This window comes from Pieris rapae, chromosome 4, assembly GCF_905147795.1.
Source record: "Pieris rapae chromosome 4, ilPieRapa1.1, whole genome shotgun sequence".
Classification (NCBI taxonomy): Eukaryota; Metazoa; Arthropoda; class Insecta; order Lepidoptera; family Pieridae; genus Pieris; species Pieris rapae.
In genome coordinates this window covers 11032435-11055013 of record NC_059512.1, presented here as the reverse complement: position 1 = coordinate 11055013, position 22579 = coordinate 11032435, and the positions used below count along the sequence as shown (strand labels likewise).

Here is a 22579-nt window from a genome sequence, read left to right as displayed (position 1 = left end):
GTGGGTGGATGCGTGCGCTGTGATTTCCCGTCGCGTGGCGCGAACTACGCCGGCCGGCACGCGACATCTAATGACCCATTTATGTTCTATCGTAATTATTATAATATCTACATTGATTTAATTACGAAGTCTGTGAAGCTGGCTCGGGTTGAACTTACAAAAAAATGCTGTGCTCATCTTGTATGTAGACGATAAAATGACAGAATATTGAATAACTGGCGAATTGTGAACGTCGTATGACCTAATATAAAACATGGAAAAGAAAACCCATCTTGATTCATATCGCAGCGTAGTTGCTCTGTTGAGACATCATACGAATCAGTTTTAGGCGACTTTTCCGCTAGCGACCGGCTCACGAACGTCCGTCAACTGCTGGCGAGGGAAACCCACCTCGATTATCACTCAGCGTAACACCTATTATATAACATTTGTTGTGGAAAATACATCTCTGTGGCATACATACGTATATAGTTCACGCATTATAAAAAGAAGGTAATTGTCTTTACTCAGCTTTATCAAACCTAGCCTTCACATTTCTTAACTTAAGATGCGATCTTTTTAAATTTGTTTGTTTTGGATTTTCCTATATTGCTTGGCCTGCGCTAAGAAACTGCTTACGTGTCCAACATGTTTTAAACATATGTATCTACTGATGATTCTTATATTGATTTATTTATTATTTAATTTTAAGTAATCTTACAGCAGTTGACAGCATGTGTCAGACGGCTTATCACCTACTTGCCTATTATACGTGGGTATATTGACAAATTATCATGAAACATATACAGAAATTTGAGGCCCGCACCTAAAAAGACGTAAGGCCACTGATTTATTGTTTATTTATTTTAATCGGTGTTCGATCAAAATATTGAAACAAATAAAATTGCTCGATTTTTGTTACACGAAATTACTGGAGCACTCATTTTATATGGTACTAGTGACCCGCCCCAACTTCGCACGGGTGCAATGCTGATGAAAAGCAGGTTTTTATTATGTATTGTTATTTCCGTCGCTGGAAAGCTCCGATAATATACGCGACATATACCATCACGGACTTTTCTGTAGACCTTTTCAATGTGTACAATACTTAGTACATTATTTTAATAAAACTCGTAGGGTTCAGCCTGCGTTTGCAAAGTAAGCGGAAAAAATGTAATTATTTTCGACATCACATTAGAAACCTCAAAAATAACAGTACTTCTCTAATATTTATATACTATGTAGTGATTAGATCATTTAAAGGAGAAACATTAATAAGTATCTCTCTATCAATAAGAGTGTTTATTGTGAAATCAAGTGTTCAAGAAATCGTCGTGTTCCCAAATATTTAAAATAGGGAAATTAAGAAACGTTTACTACCAAGATTAAGAATGTTTGCCGGGAATCTAAATAATAATTATCTAGGTTCCGAGGGAGTAATAGTAATAGTAATAGTAGTTAGTAGTTATCCTAGGTTTAATGACAATTTGTCATTTTTTTGTGAGTCACTTCAGACTACTTACTGCCAAACTAATGAATGAATGATAACACGCGTCAATTGTGGTCGCCGACCACAATTTGTAATAATACCTATACATAATTAATAATAGAACACCAAAGAGTAAGGTACAAGGTAAGTCAAAAGTAATAAACCATGAAAGCGCAAAAAAGGTAGTTGTGGTATATTATATAATTTTACACCTAAGTGTCAAACCTCTTAAAACATGGTATTCCGAGACCGACATTACAGCAACTGCTATCAAAATAAATTAAAACGATTAAAAAATTCCTCATCATTAATTCACCGTCTTTTCCATTTAGAATTATATATTTATCTAATCGCGGGAGAAACTAATGAAAAATAAATAATTAAGAAAAATTATTTTGTAAATTTATATGTAATTTTATCAGAACCAATAAAGTAAACTATGTAGAAAATAATTAGGGGAACACACATATGATTCACAAATGAACAGTAAGACCTGCGTAAATGCGGTCAATTTATAAATTAAACTACATCATTGTTCATAGTATCGTTTATTTAAAAACAAAAACAGTTAAAACGAACTTTAATTACAACAAATGTATAATTACTACGAAATTTATATAAATAACACATCTATTCTATGAAGTAATGCTGACATGTAATACAATTGTATAATTCTTAATTTTAGACACACAAATAAATTTAAAATATTATACAATATCAATAATAATGCATGCTGCATGCATTATGTGCGTACTGAATTAATTAACGTAATATTCTGTAGTATTTCATCTTGCCGCTTAAAAGTATATCTACAAATTGTCTTGAGGTAAAGTTGATAAGAACAGGTATTTGCTAATGAGGATAATACTATAATGAAACAAAAAGTAAAAATCTCGTTTGGTAAGTCAAGCAGCGACTTGTCGACTTCTAACGGGAATCTCGAAGGACGACGTGACGTCACGAGCCTCGGGTTACGTCACAGTGGCGTCGGCAAAATTTGCAAATGATAACTTCACATGAGGATAATAATTATACAATATGAGAAAACCTAAGATTGCTTCTTGACGCTCGCTTAAGGAAAGTTGAACACGCGTCATTGAACTTTACCTGCATTCCTATTCGCTTAAGTTTTTTTTAAATTAGTCACTTCAGGTCACTTAGGACCAAATTTGGGGCAGACATCACATAGTCCTCTTTTTATAAATACAAACAATAGTATTATATGCATAAAATATCTTAGATTATGGTGAATATAATTATAATATAATATAAACACTCTTTGCGTATAAAGCCCTTGGAAATAGTGAAAACTAGATAATTTCTCTACGTAACAATCGCGCGTAGAACGATTCATCTACGAGGCCTACGCTGGTTTCAAATGTCTACGCTGGCGTATCCAGAAATTCGATTTTTTCTAAATAAAATATTCTTAAACCTCTACAGTATAAATTTAATGTTTAATATGCAATAAATTAAAATATATTATCTTAAATTATTAGATGTGACAAGTTAATAATATTGGAAAAATGACTAAAGAAATTGCTCGCGACCACATGCATGGAATACAATTGGGGAGGCCTATGTCGAAGTTCAGCCAAATACAGTGTTTTTTCCTTGCAATAATATTTCAATTATAAACAAATATTGCAATAAAGATAGGCTTATCTTATATAAGTAGCGAGTCTATCACCACCATGAACATGAGGAATTAAAATTAATTGGGATTGAGCTTTGGGCCTTTTGCGTGCTCTCGGATTTCGACTAAACTATTTCACTGTTTTCTGGTTTTCATTGTAATACCGACAGCGTTCAACAAACTACAGAATTGCATATTATAATTAAATATAAAATGATATTCGCTCTGATATTAACAATATTTAAATGGTAATTATTACGTACACACCGAAAGTTCTATAATTACGTCACATTTAGAGAACGACTAGTTAGTCTAATATTTTTAATCAAATTTTCACATATCTCTTATCTCTCGAAGGATACGTGTGTTTATTATATTTAAAATAAGCGTGATTAATTTGTCAGTGCCAAATTAAATCCCGCCCAACAAAGTGAAACTTCGCGATTATTGCTATCTCACTATTGTTGAGAACTATTCCACTATCAATGTTATGCGCTTCAGTATTTCGTTATGTGTATATAAAATAATTATATTCGGTGAACATCTCATATTTTAATCGCAACATAACAAATATCATTATCGTACAATTTTTACATGATTATAAATTATTAAATTTTCAAGCGAATCTCCACAAATATATTAAGAAACATTGCGCCGAATAGTAGTTATAACACAACACACGCATCCAAGATTTCGCTACGAAAGCATCACTGAACGTATACTTAGTTAATCGCAGTCTCGCAGAGCGAGGCGGTCGCATTGAGATGGTGCGCGCACGCGGTTTGGTGGGCGACTGGCGGCCGGCGGCCGGCGACGGCACGCGACCGGCGCTCCGCCCGCTGAACCCTCGCACGCCGTGCTCCTAATCGGTATTTAAGCCTCACCAAAATGCGTACCTGCTATTCGCAATTAAGCTTCACGTGAACGCAGACGACTCTACTGACCATGTTCCACAAGATTGTTGCGTTCGTCACGCTTGCCACCCTGCTGGGGCTCGCCTCGGTGAGGCCCGGCGAGGCCCGCTCCATGGACCTCAACGATGTGCTCAACAAGACCGTGTGCCCCATCAAGGTGGAGATCGACATCAACGAGCACCGAGTGCCGCGAAAGATAAAAATGCTAAAGTGCGCCGAAGATCAGCGAGAGTGGTGTAGACTTGCGCACCTGCAGCACGAGTGCTGCCGCCACAGCCTCAGCGGACACGTGATGCAGTGCGTAGAAGTTCACGACACCGTGCTCGTGTTCGACAAGATCAAGAACGATATGGTGACCCTGGAGGTACCCGTGGGCTGCAGCTGCATCGTAGACAAGAGCACGGCGGCTAAGCCTCTCGCCGCTTCGCCCCCGCGGTGAGCCCAGTCCCGGGGCATCGGGGACTTGCCGACCGCCAGCGGCGCTGACAGCGCCTAGGCCTACAGATGCGAAAAGCGTTCGCTTCCGCGCAATAGCTTCACTGCTAAAGAAGGAGAAATTAAGGATTATTATGAATACGGAGAATTAGAGAAAATAAGTATTTATTAATGTAAAAGATAATTTAAGATGCTGAGTGACTGAAGAGGTATTTATTTTGTTAGCTTGAATTTATTGAATTAAAATTGTTTTTGTATTTCTGATTTTTATTTATCATTTTGCACTACCTATTATTATTAACACATTCCGAAGTTGTGAGGTTCTAGTAGACCTAAGCTAGCTGCAGGTAAGGAACACTATTTTTATAATCCAGAAAAAACATTTTTCTTTTCTTTGGCAGCCAGTTAAGAATAATAATTGTACTTTAAATTTACACTGTAATAAATAATAAAGACTGCATTTCTTATGTCGTTGCAAACAGATACTGAGTCATGCTTTGTATAATACATCTATCTATCTCTCATCTATATTCTTACATATAAGAAAGTAACGCAGCAAGAAATATATTTAAAAAAATGATTTAATGTTATACTTTAATATTACATAACGTCATTAAAAGTGTTTTAATCGAAAAACGCGGCTGCAGGTTTATTCGTGATAATAGGTTTATTGGTAATAAGTATAAATGTAGCCTATGAATTATGATTTAGACAAACGAAAATGAAAATTTTACATTATTGTGGCTCCGGTGGTATGTAAAATTATTAATAGTTTTCAATTAAAAAATCAGAATAAAATCCCCAGTATTCATAAGCGCATGCTTACCGCTAGATTAACAGGGCTGGCTTAAGTGCTGAATTCTGTATTGTAAAAAAATCATGCATCTTAATTTTCTGAACTTTGTCTCTGGTGCGACCCCTCTTCCAGAGTTAACCGAGCAACTTCATTTCAAGCCGTTCAAGCGATATCGAAGTCAGAAATAAATAAACTATTAATTCCACATGGTCGCGGGTATCAGCTAGTTCGGTAATAATTGTGCACAAGTGAAAAACAAGTTTCATGTGAGAGAGATTAATCTTAATATAATTGTGGAAAGTGGGACTTGACATAAAATGAGAGTCAGTGAGTCACCCGATGCTGATTCTGGCATTAAATATGGATATTAACGCGGCCAGACGTCCCGTATTGAACAGGACTCCCTTATCTCCAATTATCTCCACGCGAATATTGAGCAGCAAAATATATAAAAGTGCTAAGAGTTTCATTCTTATTTGAAATCGTCACCAGCTATAAAAACAAATTTGTTGTTCTGATAAATATAATTATAACTAAACATTTACCTACCTATATATTGTGATTCGTAACATTTAGGCCAACTAACCTTTTCAAAATGAATATCTTTAGATGAAATTGTTTTTTTTATCATTGACTACTTAGTTTTTGGCCAAAATTAAACCAATGTCTCGTTTTGAGACTATGCTAATCAATTATATATTCCTTATTGTAAACTAGTAAAGGTACATAAAATAAATTTACCAAATAAATTAAAAAAGTTCACTTACCTACGTTTTTGCTTAAAAAGTGTAAATTAGATCATGGAAGCATGGGCCCAAGTATACATCAAGTCATTTTTACTTACAGAACTCCCAAATTAATAATAAATATCTATATATATATATATAAGTTCAGTTTCGCGGTCATTTGGAAGGAAAGGCCGAAAGTTAGCCTCTAAGAAGCTTGGTGTGCTCAGCAGGGCGAGCACACCAAGCTTCTTCGTGAATCGTCGACGCAAGGTGAATCGTCGACGGCCAATCTCTCTCCGAGCGGCATGATCCCTTAGTGTTGCGTATAGATGTGGAGTCACTCTGCATCATGTACCGCATTTACCGTTCAGAGCAGTTGTTCGGATTAATACTTGCGGCTGAGTTTCATCATCGGACGTCCAGGCAGATTACGAAATTCGTTTTTCATCGCAGTTTTAGCCGCGCCACCAATATGTGGAACCAGCAGCCCACTAAAGTTTCAGCCCACCTTATACTACTGCCGCCGACCTGCCAAATTGTTTTCAGTTATGTACACATGATATTGACTCCTATTTCTTTCGACTTTCACTGGTTGATGAAAATTTATTACAATCATTAGAATCTTTCATGACCCGGGTAAGCGAGTTTCACTAATGAGATAATAATTGGACGCTTTTAATGTTATATTCATCACACACACAGGACATACCCAAGACTGTTCAACACGATTATATATTATATCACTTTGAAAAATACGCTTCAGGTGTTAATCTACTGCAGATAATACATAAATTAATCGTATATGAAGACGGTATCACGGCATGTGAGAAAGGCGAGTCATGCCAAATAAACAAATGTGAATAATCAGATTGTTCTTATTTATCTTAATGATATTTATCTTTTATGATCTTTCCAAAACAGCGTAGACCGATTAGTTTATGAAGATTACTCATTACTCATCAGGACCGAATTTATATTCGGTAACGCAGAAGGTTTTTTTCACGCTGTTTTGATTCGATATACATATTAACATCTGATCAAACAGTTGTATTTGCACTTATTGAATGATGAAAAGACTACAGAACAGCTTTGCGTAGAAGCACGAGACACCTCCTCCTTACTTCAGGCGACAATTCGAAGTTATTTTATCAATATAAGAAGTTTTTTTTATTATCAACTCGCACCGCAGAGCAAGTGAATGTTTACAATTGGTTTAAATATTATTTTTTCGTCACTATGTCGTTTGACACAATTTTTTCAGTTTGTGCAGCGAGCACATTCAGATAATTTGTCAGCATTTAAGTTTCAATATATCTATATAATTTCTTTGTATCTTTCTTTTCTAAAATATACAACTTCATTGAAGTTAGAATACTTAGGTCGGAGGACTGAATTCGGGCAAAGGCGTGTCACAAGCCTTAAAAACATCACACATACATAGACTATCAGTTAATTTAAACGGACAGATTTAAACTATCAACTAAGATAAAATATGATTCATATGTGTTTAAAGAAATAAATTCTTGTTATCTAGTACAATGCAAGATAAAATAAATGTAGCAGCTTATTGAATAGGGCTACTGAGTTTATGAATCTGAACTTATTACTAATATACAACAAAAATCACATCGTTTTCACTTGAGTACCTTATAAATAGATAATGATGAAAGGAGGCACTAAGCATTTACAGATTACCTTACCTTACCATAAGTAAGTGTCTATGACCTAAACCAGTTCGTCAGAGACAGTACTTCCATTATCATTAAGTGATTCCTGAACAAAATATTATATCCTATGTAAAATATAGTTGTTTATAAAAGCGCAAAAGAGAATTTAAAATGCGCAGAGGCAGCGGGCGGGGCGCACGTGCGCCAGCCCACGGCCGTTTGCCGCCGCCCACTTCCGCCACAGATAACATTTCTTTTTGATCGTTCTTTAACTTTCTACACTACCCCTTTTAAGTCGATTAAATAATATCGAATATATGTAATCAAAGCGTCGTGAATAACCATAAGTTTACACTCACCATTGGATATAGCCGTAAACGATGAATCTTTCGATATTGTCCCAGAAACAAAAGGAACATGGTCTTACTTTATCCATTTTTAAGAACACGTTCCGACACGACGATAGCTAATGATTTCTATTCTTAAATATAAAAGATAAATTATTGCTTTTTTATTATTATTTTACCTAACGTCTGAGCTGAATAACAGTAGGTATTTTTTTTAATGAGAATGCTCACATTACTGAACACCCTTCGTATATCAATTCTAATCACGGCAGCGCGATATACATATATAATATATAACATTAAAAGCCAGCAACGCGCAATGCTTGGCAACGTGTGATCATGCGCCAAAGTTAAAATCTCGGCGTAATAGCAATGTTTTGTTTTGTTTGTTCACAGAACTCTCTTACAAGACCCACTAAATCATAAGGAACACAGTTAGGTAAGGTGACCAAGTAGTTTTTGTTCAAAAGGTACACTTTGCAAGTATTTCAGAAATGAACAAAAGAAGAAATAACGATTAAAACTTTATTTTCTTTTAAATATTTTCTTCGGAGTGGATGGTTTTTGCTAAATGAGGATGTTCGTCTAACAAATCAAACATCCGAACATCTTTCATTTTGCATATTAAATTTGACTGTTCAGACGGCAGATAATGTTTTTACAGAATGTTGCGACTTCTTACTGCTCCAATAATCATTCCCTTGTGAAAATAATCCTTCAACAGCAGCATTAGTATCTGAACAACATAAGGAAACTTCTATTTTATTTTATTTTATTTTATTTATTTGGTGCACAAAACACATTATAATCTTTACAAAAATAAACTTAAAACTAATAGTTATGAACAGGATTCTAATGTAAAACCATGTGCACACTGCAAAATTAATGTTACAACAATAAAAGGCTCATAACTAACAAAGGTGACATAGTAAAAAAAAACAATAATAATAATAATAATAAGTTCCTCGACACCAATTTAACGTAACGTTAACCAGGACCACAAGGGTCAGCACTTAACCTACGATGGAGGATGTCTTTAACGACACTAATGAATTTATTGATGTTGCGACAGAATATGTCCACAAGTAAGTGGTTGCTCTTTGCCATCTCGTTATATTGACGAGCCATCCTGGTCAAAGGGTTGTAAAAAGAGATGTTATTCTTATAAGTTTGAAGGGAAAATAAATTGACTTCGTTAGCTCTACGGGCACTAAATCTAATGTTAAGGCTAATGTGAGCTAGTAGTTCAAAACTACTAAAAACTACTAAAACTACTAAAACTATAAAATTTTCATGTGGGATCTACTCTAAAATGTCGAGAGATTTCTATCCATCTTTTGTCAAGTTCTTTTTTACAATATAAATTTTCTCTTCGAATTTCTTATAAAAATGACTACTTTCTTAATACAGAATTTGAGAATTTGAATGAGAAAAAGGACGACAACAGTTTTGTCGTCCTTTTTCTCATTCAAATTCGAGTATAGTTTACCTTGAGATAGATAATGGTTAGATTAAATAGTCTTGATTCTCATTATTGATTTAATTTGTTTCGCCAATTTAAGATTCACTATACTGAAAAGAATACACTTAGCAAAATGTTTAAATAATTTTTGTAGCTATGTTGTAACGTTGAGGACCTTTTATTAGAATCGAAAGCAGACATGACAGACTTAGAGCAGGACATCGGGTCATGTTAGCGTGGTGACTCGATGACTCGATCGAGGATTTCTTTCCTTCAGTTAATTCCTATTGTTTTTGTTAATTTTGAGAATCCTCGACGTCGACGCATGCGTGAAGTGAAGTAATGACGTCAGTAACTCGGCTTTATCAAACCAAATATGGTAATGTTAGAATGACATACACTTTATTTTCAAAAACATTAACAGCTGGTAACAGAAATGAACGCTGAAACTAGAATCTCTCACTGAAACCTCCCTAAAGGGAGCGGGTTGATTTTTATAAATATGTTACAAGTAACAATTAGTAGGAAGTATACCTAATTTCTATTTGGCTGTGACGTCGCAGAGAGCTCATTTATAATATAATTTAATGGTTAAAAGGAAATTTCGATTTTATCCTTCTGTGATTTGCTTTTTATCCTTTTATGGATGTGACTATTAATTGATTTCAATGTGTCATAATATATTTGGCGTCATTTTAAAGCGCTATTTAGATGGTATTCGATTAAATAAAATAAATAAGTGGCGCTACAACCTCTTTTAGGTCTTGGCATTTGTTTTCTGAATCTGTTTCATGATCATTTTTAAAACTAATAGGCAAGTCAGCCGCCAGTGCCTGACACACGTCGTCGACTTTTTGGGTCTAAGACATGTCGGTTTCCTCACGATGTTTTCCTTCACCGTTCGAGCAAAAGTTGAATGAACCTAGAATGAAAGTCCCCTCGTGCACAGCCGGGGATCAAACCTACGACTTCAGGTATGAGAGTCGCACGCTAAATAAATGCATAAAAAGAATTAAAAATTATTTATTCATAGTATTCCGATAGACGCAAAGGGTGCAGTCTCGGCCTCCGTCGGCGTTCGACCTCGGGTGAGTCGTGCGGACGGATCATGAGATATGCCAGAACAAGAAAGCTTGTTTAGGAATTAAGATAAATATACAGTGTATTACGAAAAAAATCAATCATGCAACACTACTGCTTAAATTGCTTCTATAACTGAGTGACGTAATATGTGGTTTATGGGAAACATAATGCGTATTGTTTGATTAAAATTTTGACTACTTGTCCTTTCCCTTAAAACAAAAGCTTGCTTGGATAGTAATAACAAACAGTGTTGACGTTGGGTTTTAGCTGGAACACAATCTTGGACTCCGCCGCGTCAGAGGCAGGAAAACATGGTTCTATGACGCGAAACGCATTCCGCCCAATAACTTCCTTTCCGAGCAACGTCATATTATATAATTGTTATAGATTCATTTAATATTATGCAGATTTAGTATGCAGAACGTCATTGCGTAAAAACATACTTCTTATTTCATCATTGTAACGCTCACTACCTACATAAATAAATAATGTTAAATGAACTCCGAGACGTAGGTATAGTCCGGTCAATTTAGACCAAAAAATGAGAGTGAAGTTACATAAAGTCCCAACAAGCTGAATTTCTGTGAAATTGTTCAAAAATATAATTATAAACAATGTGTAGAAGTTCCCCCCTGTAAGGAAAAATTTTTATTCAAGGTCAAAGGACAAAAAATGAGTTTTTCGCGATTTTCAGCAAAACGGTAAGTTTTATCATAAAAGTACCTCAGACAAAAATTGTAGATCATAAAATTATCTATAATGTATCAATACTTTTTTTTTACGAGCCACCGTTTCTGAGATATAACGATTCAAAAAGTTATAAAAACCGTGGCTCGTAAGAAAAAAAGTATTGATACAATATAGATAATTTTATGATCTACAATTTTTGTCTGAGGTACTTTTATGATAAAACTTACCGTTTTGCTGAAAATCGCGAAAAACTCATTTTTTTGACCTTTGACCTTGAATAAAAAAATTTCCTTACAGGGGAATGATGGGGAACTTCTAGACGTTGTTTATAATTATGTTTTAAACAATTTCACAGCAATTCAGCTTGTTGGGACTTTATGTAACTTCGAATGTCTAAATTGACCGGACTAGTATGTTCATTGCACACTTACAACAATGCCTAAGAATAAATGTATAGCTATGAACTACTATACACAGATTAGCAAGGTGTTCTCGTGTGTTTGTCTTTGCGTTGAACCGAGGCCCACTGTGCTCAGCCAACTTGGGGTGTTTGGTGGTTAGAAATTATAATTATTTCCATTTTCTTCTGGCAGAAACCGTTAACCGTAAAGTTCCTAGACAAGGCGAGTTCTAATATTGGCTAAGAAATTATTGCAACAAAGACACCAACAGCCGTAAGCTGACCATCAATATAAACAATATATGTATACAGATATCTATTAATAAAGATAATAACTAAAAGGATATCAAAAGCTTGGGAAAGGTAGGTATATCTTATATTGTCCCTTTGCTGATTGTCAGGTATTTTTATTAAGCCAGGCTGGAGTTTTTCTATTGAACCTCTTTTCCTAAAAAGAACAATTGGATAAAAAGACCGGGCAGCCTAGCTTTGTGCTAGACAGCTAAAATGCTGGGATTCCTTAATTCCTAATGGTATAAAAAGAAGGGGATTTTTTTAATTACTCACAGTAAGTACCTAAGTTTAATATTTAGTCTGTATTGAGCCGCTATTTAGTTCATTTGTCACCGACGTAGTAGTATTATGAACCTTTTTATTTCATTTGCTGCAGTGGCAAACACTCTCGCTCATGCCTGGGACTTCTGGTCTCTTGCCTATCCATGGAAATTTTTGTCATATATTTCACCACTGCACAGGGTCATTTGATGACCAAAGAAAAGCACCACCGACATTATTCGGCGTGATACTCCGATGTCTGATATTAAATTCTGGCAACGTACCTACTATCCGCAATTCTCTATTTACCTTGGACATTCATAAGTAGAGCGGGCCTGATGGCAGCCCTCCCAATTTTGCTGCGTACACAAGTACTCATAAATATAAACTCCTGAGTTGGTTTCGGTCCTAACGCGTTTTTTTAACATCCGAAACCTAAAAAACAGGTGATCACTGATCCGTTTCTAACGTTAAAAAAAATGTTGGGTAAAAGAAAAGCCTGGGCGATTAAAAAGATTGGGGGCTGGTTTATTTAGCAAAATATATACTTAGTACTTAATAAATAGATTTGAGAACGGGCAGTAAAAGTAACATGAGAAGCATTCAATATATTTCTTTTTTGACGTTCATAAGTCTACAGTACCTGGATGACCGAGCTTCGCTCGGTATTTTATTTTTATAAATTGTGTTTTTTGGAAATTATATTTAAGTACGAATTACAGACTAATAAAGTGTTGAAATATGAATATAATTATCGAATAAAGATAATTATATTCATATTTGAGTTTTTATTTGACTGACATCTTTAAACGAGCAATTCTATGTTTAAGTTGATAAAACAAAAATAAAATGACATTTTATAGAGATGATTCCTAGATGGATCGATTTATCGCCCCCAAAACACCCCGTATACTAAATTTCATTTCGAATTTATTTATTTTATAGCTCTCTGAAAATTTAGTCTTACTTAGTTAGAACCGACGCAGTCTCCTAAGATTCTCTATAACAATTCATCACAAAGGATCCGCGACTGCTTTTAAGAAGGGAAGGAAAGAGAGGGGAAGAAATAATACTAAGTTCATAAAAAACGTTTTTTATTACAAAAATATCTGTCGAATTCAAAATAGCTCATTTACATATCTATTATCTATTGTGTAATATATATTACGATAATCGATAACATTAGCTCAAATGTGTAGAAATTTAAGTCAAAAGAATGTCGAAGGAAAAAAAGATGAAGACGAGAAGCTTTTTCTTCGTCTCCTTGATCTTCCAAAAGAAACTTCATCGGCAGGGAAGTGAGGAGCTCAGGCGGCGTCCTGGTCGGAGTCCGCGTTGTCGTCAGCCTCGTCCTCCTCCGCATGACCCTCTGCAACCGACGCTCGCGAGTTAATATATTATATACGGAATGAAAGAGAAACGAGGAAGGAAAGGAGTACGCACTGTTCCTGCGGGCGTAGTGGCGCCGGGCGGGCGGAGGTCGGTCGTCGGGGGCGTCGGTGACGAGGGCGGTGCGGTAGGCCAGGAGGGGCGCCCACTCCTCGGCCCACTGCATCGGGAAGCGGGCGTCCAGGTACTGGAGGAGAGATAGAGATAGAGATATATGAGGTTTCGACATTTTCGGTGTTTCGTTGCGAAGAGCGAGCGCCTACCCTGAGGACTTGTCGCTTGTCGGGCCGCAGCAGCTTGGCGCAGAACTCGGCCAGCGGCTCCAGGAAGAGCAGGTTGGGCGGCGGCTGCCCGCCCGCGGAGGGCTCCAGCGCGGCGAACGAGATGCCGGCGCGGTGCAGCGTCACCAGCGCCTCGCGGTTCTTCAGGGCGTCCAGCCCGAACATCATCGAGAAGCGCTTGGCCAACTCCTGAAAGCCCCGCGTCGTCATCATTATTATATTATACACGCGTTATATATGTGTGACGCGACATAAAGGGGGGGAGGGGAGATCACCTTGAGTTCGAGCAGCTCGGGCGAGTTCCGCTGCGGGTTCGGATGCTTAGCCCTGATGTCGGAGTACAGGGCTTGCATGGCCAGCTCCATGGCCAGGGCGCAGTTCTGCTTGTTGATCTCGCGGGCCTTGCTCAGCGTCGCCTTGATGATGTCTCCGTAGTCGTTGTAGCACTGCAGAGCCAGTCGTGAGTAAGCATTTTCCTCCGTTATATAAATATATATAAGAAGCCAAAGCGAGGAGGTACCTTAATGTAGTGCTTGAAGACGTCGACGGCCCGTCGGATGGGCGCCACGTTGTAGATGATCAGCTTGCAGTACCCGGCCAAGAAGTTCCGGCGCTTGTGGAGCTCCTCGATGCGTCTCTCGTCTTGGCCGTCTGCAAGGGCCCAACGGGGGCGCACGGGGTCAGCGAAATACCGGCTTCCGACCGACCGTCTCGAATACAAAGCAACGGGTGCGAAGCGACACTACACGCAGCGTTCGGAGGCATCGACCCGTGAACCGAACACCACTTCTACTCAAAGACTAGCGCAAAGGAACACAAAAGGCGTAAGATCGCCTCCGCGACCATTTTCCCTTAGTAATGTTGGGCAGACAGAGTGAACGCGGGAACGCGCGGACAGAGCGGCGAGCGGGGCGGGCGGCGGGCATTACTAAGGCAAAATGCGTCGCGACGGCGGAGGGGCTTACCGGCAAGGCGAAGACGCGCCGCATCCGAGGGGACATGCAAACAGACACACCCGAGTTACGCCCGCCGCCCCCCGACCCGCGACCCTCCCCCTCCCGCCCGACGCGAGTCTCGTCCGTCTCTACTTCCGAACGAGACTCACGCTGTCGACGAACGACCTTCGATCGGGTCATTCCGACCTCTTCTACTCTTTTATGCAAATACGGCCTTTACGGAATCGAGAGAGAGCGGAACGGTCGAACACTCAAAACTGTGCGAGTTAGCTGGGGGCGAACGTTATAACGAACGCAGTTCTTATAAAGATCGCCCCCTCCGCGATGACGAAGAGAACCGGATCGGTCGGCGATTACCGTAGTTCTGGTGCGAGAAGACGAACTCCTGCACGGCGGCGTTCAGCAGATCGCAGAGGTGCGAGTCGGCCTCCAGCACGAGAGGCCGCAGCGCCGAGTCTCCCAGGGCCACCTGCTCCGCGAAGAAGATCAGCAGGTCGCACAGGGACACGTACGCCTGCCCGACAAACGTGGAACGTTTCACTCGACTCGACCCGACCCGACGCGGGAGAGCGTCCCGAGCGTGCGAATACCTCCTCCCGGAGCTCCAGCGTGAGGCCGTCGGCGACGATGAGCTGGCAGTGGTGCACGTAGGCCCTCAGGCGATCCCTCAGGGCGGAGGCCGCTTCGGCCGTCACGCCCCGCTCCTCCGCCTCGTGCAACGCCCACAGCAGAGAGTAGAAGCAGGAACGCACCACGAACACCAACGCCTGTTCGAAGAGGGCCCGGTTAACGTGAGGGACGGCGGAAGGCTCGTCGGCGCCCCGGGTATACCGCTCACCTCGATGGGCATCTGCGCCTCGTTGTTCTTGAGACACTTGGGCAGGTCCTCGAAGAGCGAGTCCCAGATGTTGGTGTCGTTGAGGTTGTGGCACATGTACATGATGGACACCTTGCGGAGGGAGTTCACTACGTTGAAGATCTCGTCCGCGTCGGGGGTCTCGCCCTGCGAGAAAGAGAAGCGGGTCAGTCGGGCGGAGGTCGGCCTGCGGACGGGCGGAGGCGGGGGCGGAGGCGCAGGCGGCTCACCCCCTCGATGAGGCTGCGGTAGTCGTCCACGGCCTCCTTGTAGCGGTTGACGCAGTGGTCGGTGACGGTGGCCCGCGCCACGTTGCAGCGCGAGTAGACGGCGCACTGCTCGCTGCAGAGCACCTCCAGGGTCTTGCCGCAGGTCTCGATGACCTCGGCCTCGGTGTGCGTCGAGACGATGTCGCGGATCTTGTTGAGAAGCAGCAGCAGATTTCCCTCCTGGCGCTGCGTCGTGTACAGCTCCAGGTCGAAGTACTGCGGGATGGCCAGCAGGTTGGTGAGCTTCTCGGGGTCGGCGCTGAATTTGTCCAGCAGCGCCGGGATGGCGACCACGAAGTGCGCCGTCATCTTGGCTCTCTCCTCGGCCACCACCTTGGCGTCCTTGGGCGGCGGGTGCTTGCGGGCGGGCGCGCGTCCCACGGGCGGCTCCCCGGTGCTCGCCTGCCGCACGCAGCACACCATCAGCTCGATGAGCGACGACTCCTGGCGGTTGTCGAGCGCCTCCTCGCCGGGGCCGGCCTCCTCCAGCAGCAGGTCCGTCATGCACTCCCAGTCCTTCATCATCGGATTGGACTCGATGAGCGAGTCGACGAGGTACGCGCCGTGCTCGTGCAGCTCGGACTCGATGAAGAACTGCACCAGGTCTCGCAGCAGACCCGTGTTGGGCAGGCGCACCTTGCCGCGCCGCGACCTGGCCGCGGGCGGCGGCGAGTCGTCGCGGAACAGGCGCCACTTGAGGAACTCTCCGGCGGCGGCCGCCACGGCGCGCCACGACGAGTACACCAGCTCGTACACGTTCTCGCAGTCCTTGTCCGTCAGCACGTCGGGGTGCATCCTGCGGCAGAACCGAGAGAGGTCAGGCTGCGCCCGTTTCCCGCTCGCCGAGACCGCATCGCGAAACAACCGGCACCCACTTGAGTATCGCGATGACCAGTCTGACCGCGTGGACGGCCACCTCCGTCTCCTTGTCGAGGGTCATGGACACGATGCGGTCCTTGAACTTGCTGGTGAACAGCTCCAGCTTGCTCTTCAGCTCCTCGCACTCGTACAGCGGGTGCAAGGCCTGCAAACACCGCAGACGCACCTCGCCCACCTGTTCGGTAGAGAGGAACACAGAAGTGAGAATTTATTTCAGATTATTAATATTTTCGGCAGGTCTAACGTCAAAAGCCTCGCCTTATCGTGAAGAGTCCATCCAATGTATTTTAGGTAGAGATCGTCCAGGAAGTGAGCCGGGAACTTCTCCATCCATATTCCGATCTCTGACATTGTGATAGCTCTGATGTCCGGCAACGTGTCCCTGAAACATTATGATGACATTATTATACAGATTGAATAGTCTAAAGCTAGGAACACCACGATGTGAGTGACGACGCACCTGTATCGGTGGACGAAGACAGATTTAAACATATAAGACAGCATATTCTTGATCTCTTCCATATTTTCTTCTAGCTCCTGCCTCTTGGCCACTAGCACCTCGAGTCGATCGGACGCCCTCTTGTCTCGGGCTTTCAGCCGCTCGGCCTCGTACTGGCGAAGGCAGTTATCGCAGTTCACGCTGGTCAGCAACGCCACGTCGACCAGTGCGGTCATGAGCTTCATCACTAGAAATATAGCATTAAAGAATATTACAGAAGATAAGATTAATGTTGAATATGATGTTCAATATTGTAACACAAATAAGGTCCATATTTAAAAAATATACTTCAAAGAAATAAATAAATTACGTGGAGGGAATTGAGGTTGTTATTATTATTTTTATATATAGCTATCCCTACAAACTAGTTTATGTGGCCCGTAAAGGTTTTGGTAAAGCCATAACCAGTTGTAGGACAAATTCGAGCATTTCTAATAGAGATTGAGATTCCAGAACAAATTGCTGAGGGGACAGTTAAGAATAATGTTTCATCTCAAGTTATACATTTACAATGCGGGTGGTGAACGTCATATAAAACCTTTCTAGTAGTATGAATCTGAATATGATAAGGGTTTACTACCAGGAAGTTGTTTTCTCTTGGTCAATGAGGTAGTTATATTACAATCTTTGCAATCTCTGCAAAAAGAGGAATAAACTGATAACACAGTTATTGAATATGTTCTTTTATAAAGTCTACATAAGCAGCATATCCCTGAGAACTTGTCTATATATTATGTATGATGTAATGATTAAATACCAATTAGCCAGCTCAGCATTACTCCGGGACAGTATAAAATCTGAATTTAAACTTGTTACTTACATTTAGAATTTGCAAGCTCACAAATATACTATTTACACATAATTAAAACTTTTTGTATAAAAATTATATATATTTACATAATAATGTGACTGTAACACTCACCAGCTAATGTTGCAGTGTGTCTGAATGCTCTAACTTGAGAGTCGGACAACCCAGTGAGTAGTGAGATGATATTGTCCATGAGGTATTGGTCATAGATGATGCTGTATTGACACATTTTAACAAGTGTCTGTATAAATTCACAGAAGTTTGCTCTGAATTTTTTCCAAGTCTGGCCTGACATTATTAAAGGATATTCACCACTTTCCTGGATACAAATAAGAATTTTACATATCAAGCTTACAAAGAATAACACTGATCAGAAACACTATCATATTGTAAAAAACGATTTTCCATTTATAGGTACTTGTATTCCAAAAAACATTTATAATAAGGTTTTGTTTATAAGTAAGTCTTGACAATAGACTTTTATTATTTTTACTAATTTAAAATTTTAAAAGCACTTGCAAAACACATAGCTTAACTCAAGTAAATAAAGAAAATAGAGGAAAACTGAAATTAGTTGCCTTCACCAATTAGAAACACACCTTTAATGGCATAAAGTTGCAGCAAGTTAATACTGAATACTAATAAATTTATATTAAGAGGAGTATTAATTTTTAAGAATACCTCATCAAACTCCTGAGTCATTTTCTTAATGATGAGTGTATGGTCCATTTGAGCCATATCTGGTGTGACCTTTCCTCGACACCCAGAGGAATTTATGAAAAACTGCATGAGCTGCACCAGTGCACTTTCTTTCTTGCTCTTGTACTCCTCAATCCACATGTCAACAACTTGCTAATGAAAAAGCAAGCAAAATTTACATGGTACTTTTAGATTGTTGGTTACATGTATGATATCATAGTACATATTATATACTTATTTAGGATCCAAAATCTAGCCTTTACCTATATTTTTACAGGTTACATTGAGTTTCCCCCCAAAAATACTGGGATACTTTTAAACATGTTTCATCATGGAAGGAATATCTAAACATCACAAATGTGATGTCTATAATTGTATGCAGGTGGGTCTACATAAATGGTCTCTATAATGAAATTTTTTGTTGATTCTTTGTAGTTCAAATCTTTCTTATGGGTAAGAATTGTCTATACTTGTAAATGTTTTTATACAATATAACATGTTTGTACTAACATTAATTGCAGTTTTGTTGAATCGCAGTAGATTATATAAACTATTTTCATCATCGCCAGGAAGGAGAACTGGGGGTGGAGAGTATGCAGGTGGTGGTGGAGCTCCACCTCTTCCTCGCCCTCTGCCACGACCACCTCGACCGCGTCTGGGTCGAACTGGGGGCGGCGGAGGCGACTCTGCTAATCTTCCGACATAGCCGCCGTCGCCACCTCGACCTCTGCTGCGCGTTATACGTTTTGTAATTGCCGGTGACGGTGACCTTAACTCGTCCTCATGATCATCCGGCTCTTCTCTCGGGGCTTCTATAGCAGTCGAATTAACCGGAGCTCCAGAATGAAACCCAGAATAGTTTATATTAGACGGATCAGGTTCATGAACAGATTGTCCGCCATAGTCCGTCATAGGAGTGGCTGGTGTCATAGGATTTACGTACTCCGGAGGAGGATCATCCATTCGGATTCGCTTGCCACCTCGACGATGCATTGTAAATTTAGAGGAGTATAAAAATAAAATGAAAATACGAACACTACACTGACCCTATTTCACATATTTTTAAGGTAATTCAAATTACTTTATCCAAAATTGTTTTTTATTACATTACTTTTATAAATTAATAAGGTTTGCTACTGAAAAGTGACTGTATAAACAGGGACAGTTATTACAATTAAGAATTAACAATACTTTTCTTAAATAAGTTTATCGATCGCGTCGTCGCGCGCAAACATTACAGATAACATTACACTTTATGTCTAATGTCACGCAGTCAACAGCACACTACAGAATTTATATCGCGTTAATATATAGCTCGTTTCTCTTGTCTATAAAGATTAAAGACTACATATTGGTGACGATTTTAATTTGATGATTTAATTTTAACATACAAGTTATTACTGTAAATTTTTGGCATTTTTATTAAAACCGCCAGTTTATAACTTTCCAAATGATTTCCAATAGTAGACGTTAGCCTCGCAGAGTGTGTACATTTGGATAATTTTTGCGTCGTGATTTTTTAGTAAAATGATTTAATCTTACTTCCTCGTGTAACTTTAATTCTCAGATAGGTGCGACTGTTTCATAGGAATATTTAGCTAAATTGTTCTTAGTTACAAATTCGCATCAACGTCTGTTTTTACTAATTAAGGAAATATCTACATTTTAGCCAAAAAAAAATGATGGCGTAAGAAAAATATACAAAAGTTTCGATCTTACGCCATTCCCAAGTGTCATTCATACAAAAATTCATTTTTTCTATAACATTAACTGTTAACAGGAAATAAATTAGCAACGTACATTACGGAATATGCAAAGATAAGTAAAATTTTTTTTTTTTAAGATCATAACTATCTAAATTTTCACTTAAAATAAAATATTACTTTGGCAATATTCATACCGAAAAATGTTTAATTATTAACATATCAAATCAAAAATCATTTATTCATATAGGTAACGTAATGTATTAGTAGTACTTATATGAACGTCAAAAAAAAAAGAAATATACATTAAATGATTCTAATTTTACTGCCAGTATCTCTTGTTGGAGTTATATTGTGAAATAGATACTTAATTATTTAATAATTGCAATTTTATTCAGTAACTGAGCCTCGTAACTGAGTCCGGAAATCGTTACGTGCAACATCGGGATTTGTTAAAACTGAGATGGCAAAAGTTTAAGAACGTCTGTTTCAGTCTCCCCGTTGGGGTAAGAATGATATATATAAAAAAACAATTAGCCATATCTTTGTTAAATAAAGGTATTTTTTCACTAGTCAGATGTGAGTTTTCAAGATACTAAAAGCTAAAGACTTAAATCGTTGACGATATCTTACATTAATTTTGACTACTATAAAGAAATAAAAGAATTTTGCTCTTTACTTATCAAAGCCATGATTAATACAGTTTAATATTTATTGTTCTACAAGAGGTTCAATGTTCAAACACAACTTTGCTTATCACATCTAAAAAAACTATCAATCTGTTTCTTTCACCTTATTTGAATTTATATGAAACTAGCCGTCCCCGCCCGCTTCGCTGGGCGAATTTTCAAAGAAAATAAATTAAATTTTATTCATCATTTTTATTTTTTCATTTTTTTTTTGCTTTTTTTGTTAATTTTTTTTCTCTGAAATTTACAATATTTTTCAAAGAATTCAAAGAGTCAAATTCAGTTAAAATAAAATTTATTTATATAATAAATTATTATTATTATTATCATTATTATTATTATTGTTGTCTAATTAAATATTATTTTCTCTAATTTCTTCATTATTTATATCGTTGTTGTTGACAATATTTTCGTCAATTGCTTCATCGACAAATTGTTGTGAACGTACTATTTTTGTCTCTTCGTTTTACGTGTCGATCGGCCAATTTGAGCTTTTCTTTTTTTCGCCATAATTTCACTATTTTTACACAATTTATAAATATTATAATTAATATTGAACAAATGAATGACACAAATGATAAATTAATATATATCTTATTAAAAGATAAATAAGTATTATAACTAAAAATATAATGAATATACGTATCTTCTTTATGAACTGATTATAAACTTCTTCTTCATTCAACTAACCTTAAAATTATATTATGTTATTTTTGTTTTTAAAAAAAGACGATCGATTAAATAACAGACTTACATAACCAAAGAAAACAAATGACTATCTATTAAATGACAGATTGATATAACCTATGAAAGATGAATAACCATGATAACGTCGTATATTTAATCAGGGACTCATTTATTATTATTCATCCAAATGACGGATACTTTTATAGAAGAAATAACAGGTATAAAAATAATTAAATAGATAACGATAGACACATTACGTAAATTTACATTTATCGATTCAGTTTTCGTGGTTATGTAGAAGAAATATATGGTTTTCAAACTTATGGAATGCGTTCATATAATTTTAATTATCTGTTTGCAGTTGAAAATGCTCCACCTCGTCATTGTTTAAGCATAAACAAAAATCAAGTAATATCTAAGCAAAGTTCTACCGTCATTTAAATTATTTTTTTCTTCTCAATTTAATCGCATCCATTTTGAATTTATATAAAAAAATTGATTATTAATATAGATTGGGACGATCTCAAATGCTGCGGATTTTGTTTGTCACTTCCCAACTATCAATGATCAATTTCTATCCGACTCAAAATTTAGAATAGCCTTCGATCAAATCACTTTCTCAAACGAATTCCTAGTTGAAGAGTTGCCAATTCTTGCAATCCATAAGATGATTATTGAAGATG

At 38.6% G+C, this 22579-nt stretch overlaps 1 protein-coding gene across 1 annotated transcript; it reads right to left on the bottom strand.

Annotated features, from left to right (window-relative positions):
* Nucleotides 1-13258: 13258 nt before the first annotated feature.
* LOC110995387 (cohesin subunit SA-1) lies at nucleotides 13259-20068 on the bottom strand. Its single transcript, XM_045634768.1, has 15 exons — nucleotides 19328-20068; nucleotides 18800-18970; nucleotides 18233-18437; nucleotides 17272-17497; nucleotides 17070-17193; nucleotides 16808-16986; nucleotides 15894-16728; nucleotides 15646-15810; nucleotides 15398-15574; nucleotides 15165-15321; nucleotides 14372-14502; nucleotides 14127-14297; nucleotides 13834-14040; nucleotides 13625-13757; nucleotides 13259-13550 (listed from the first exon to the last, which is right to left on the bottom strand). Exons 1-15 carry the CDS (start codon nucleotides 19808-19810, stop codon nucleotides 13489-13491), a joined length of 3426 nt encoding a protein of 1141 aa, XP_045490724.1. The 5' UTR covers nucleotides 19811-20068; the 3' UTR covers nucleotides 13259-13488.
* Nucleotides 20069-22579: the final 2511 nt, after the last annotated feature.

Excerpts from the sequence above, each read along its gene's own strand:
- LOC110995387 (XM_045634768.1), bottom strand. The coding sequence starts at position 19,810 with ATGCATCGTCGAGGTGGCAAGCGAATCCGAATGGATGATCCTCCTCCG. Across the intron at positions 17,498-18,232 it reads ACACACTGCAACATTAGCTG|TGATGAAGCTCATGACCGCA; the intron begins GTGAGTGTTACA and ends CTATATTTCTAG. Across the intron at positions 14,503-15,164 it reads CTTCTCGCACCAGAACTACG|ACGGCCAAGACGAGAGACGC; the intron begins GTAATCGCCGAC and ends GGGCCCTTGCAG.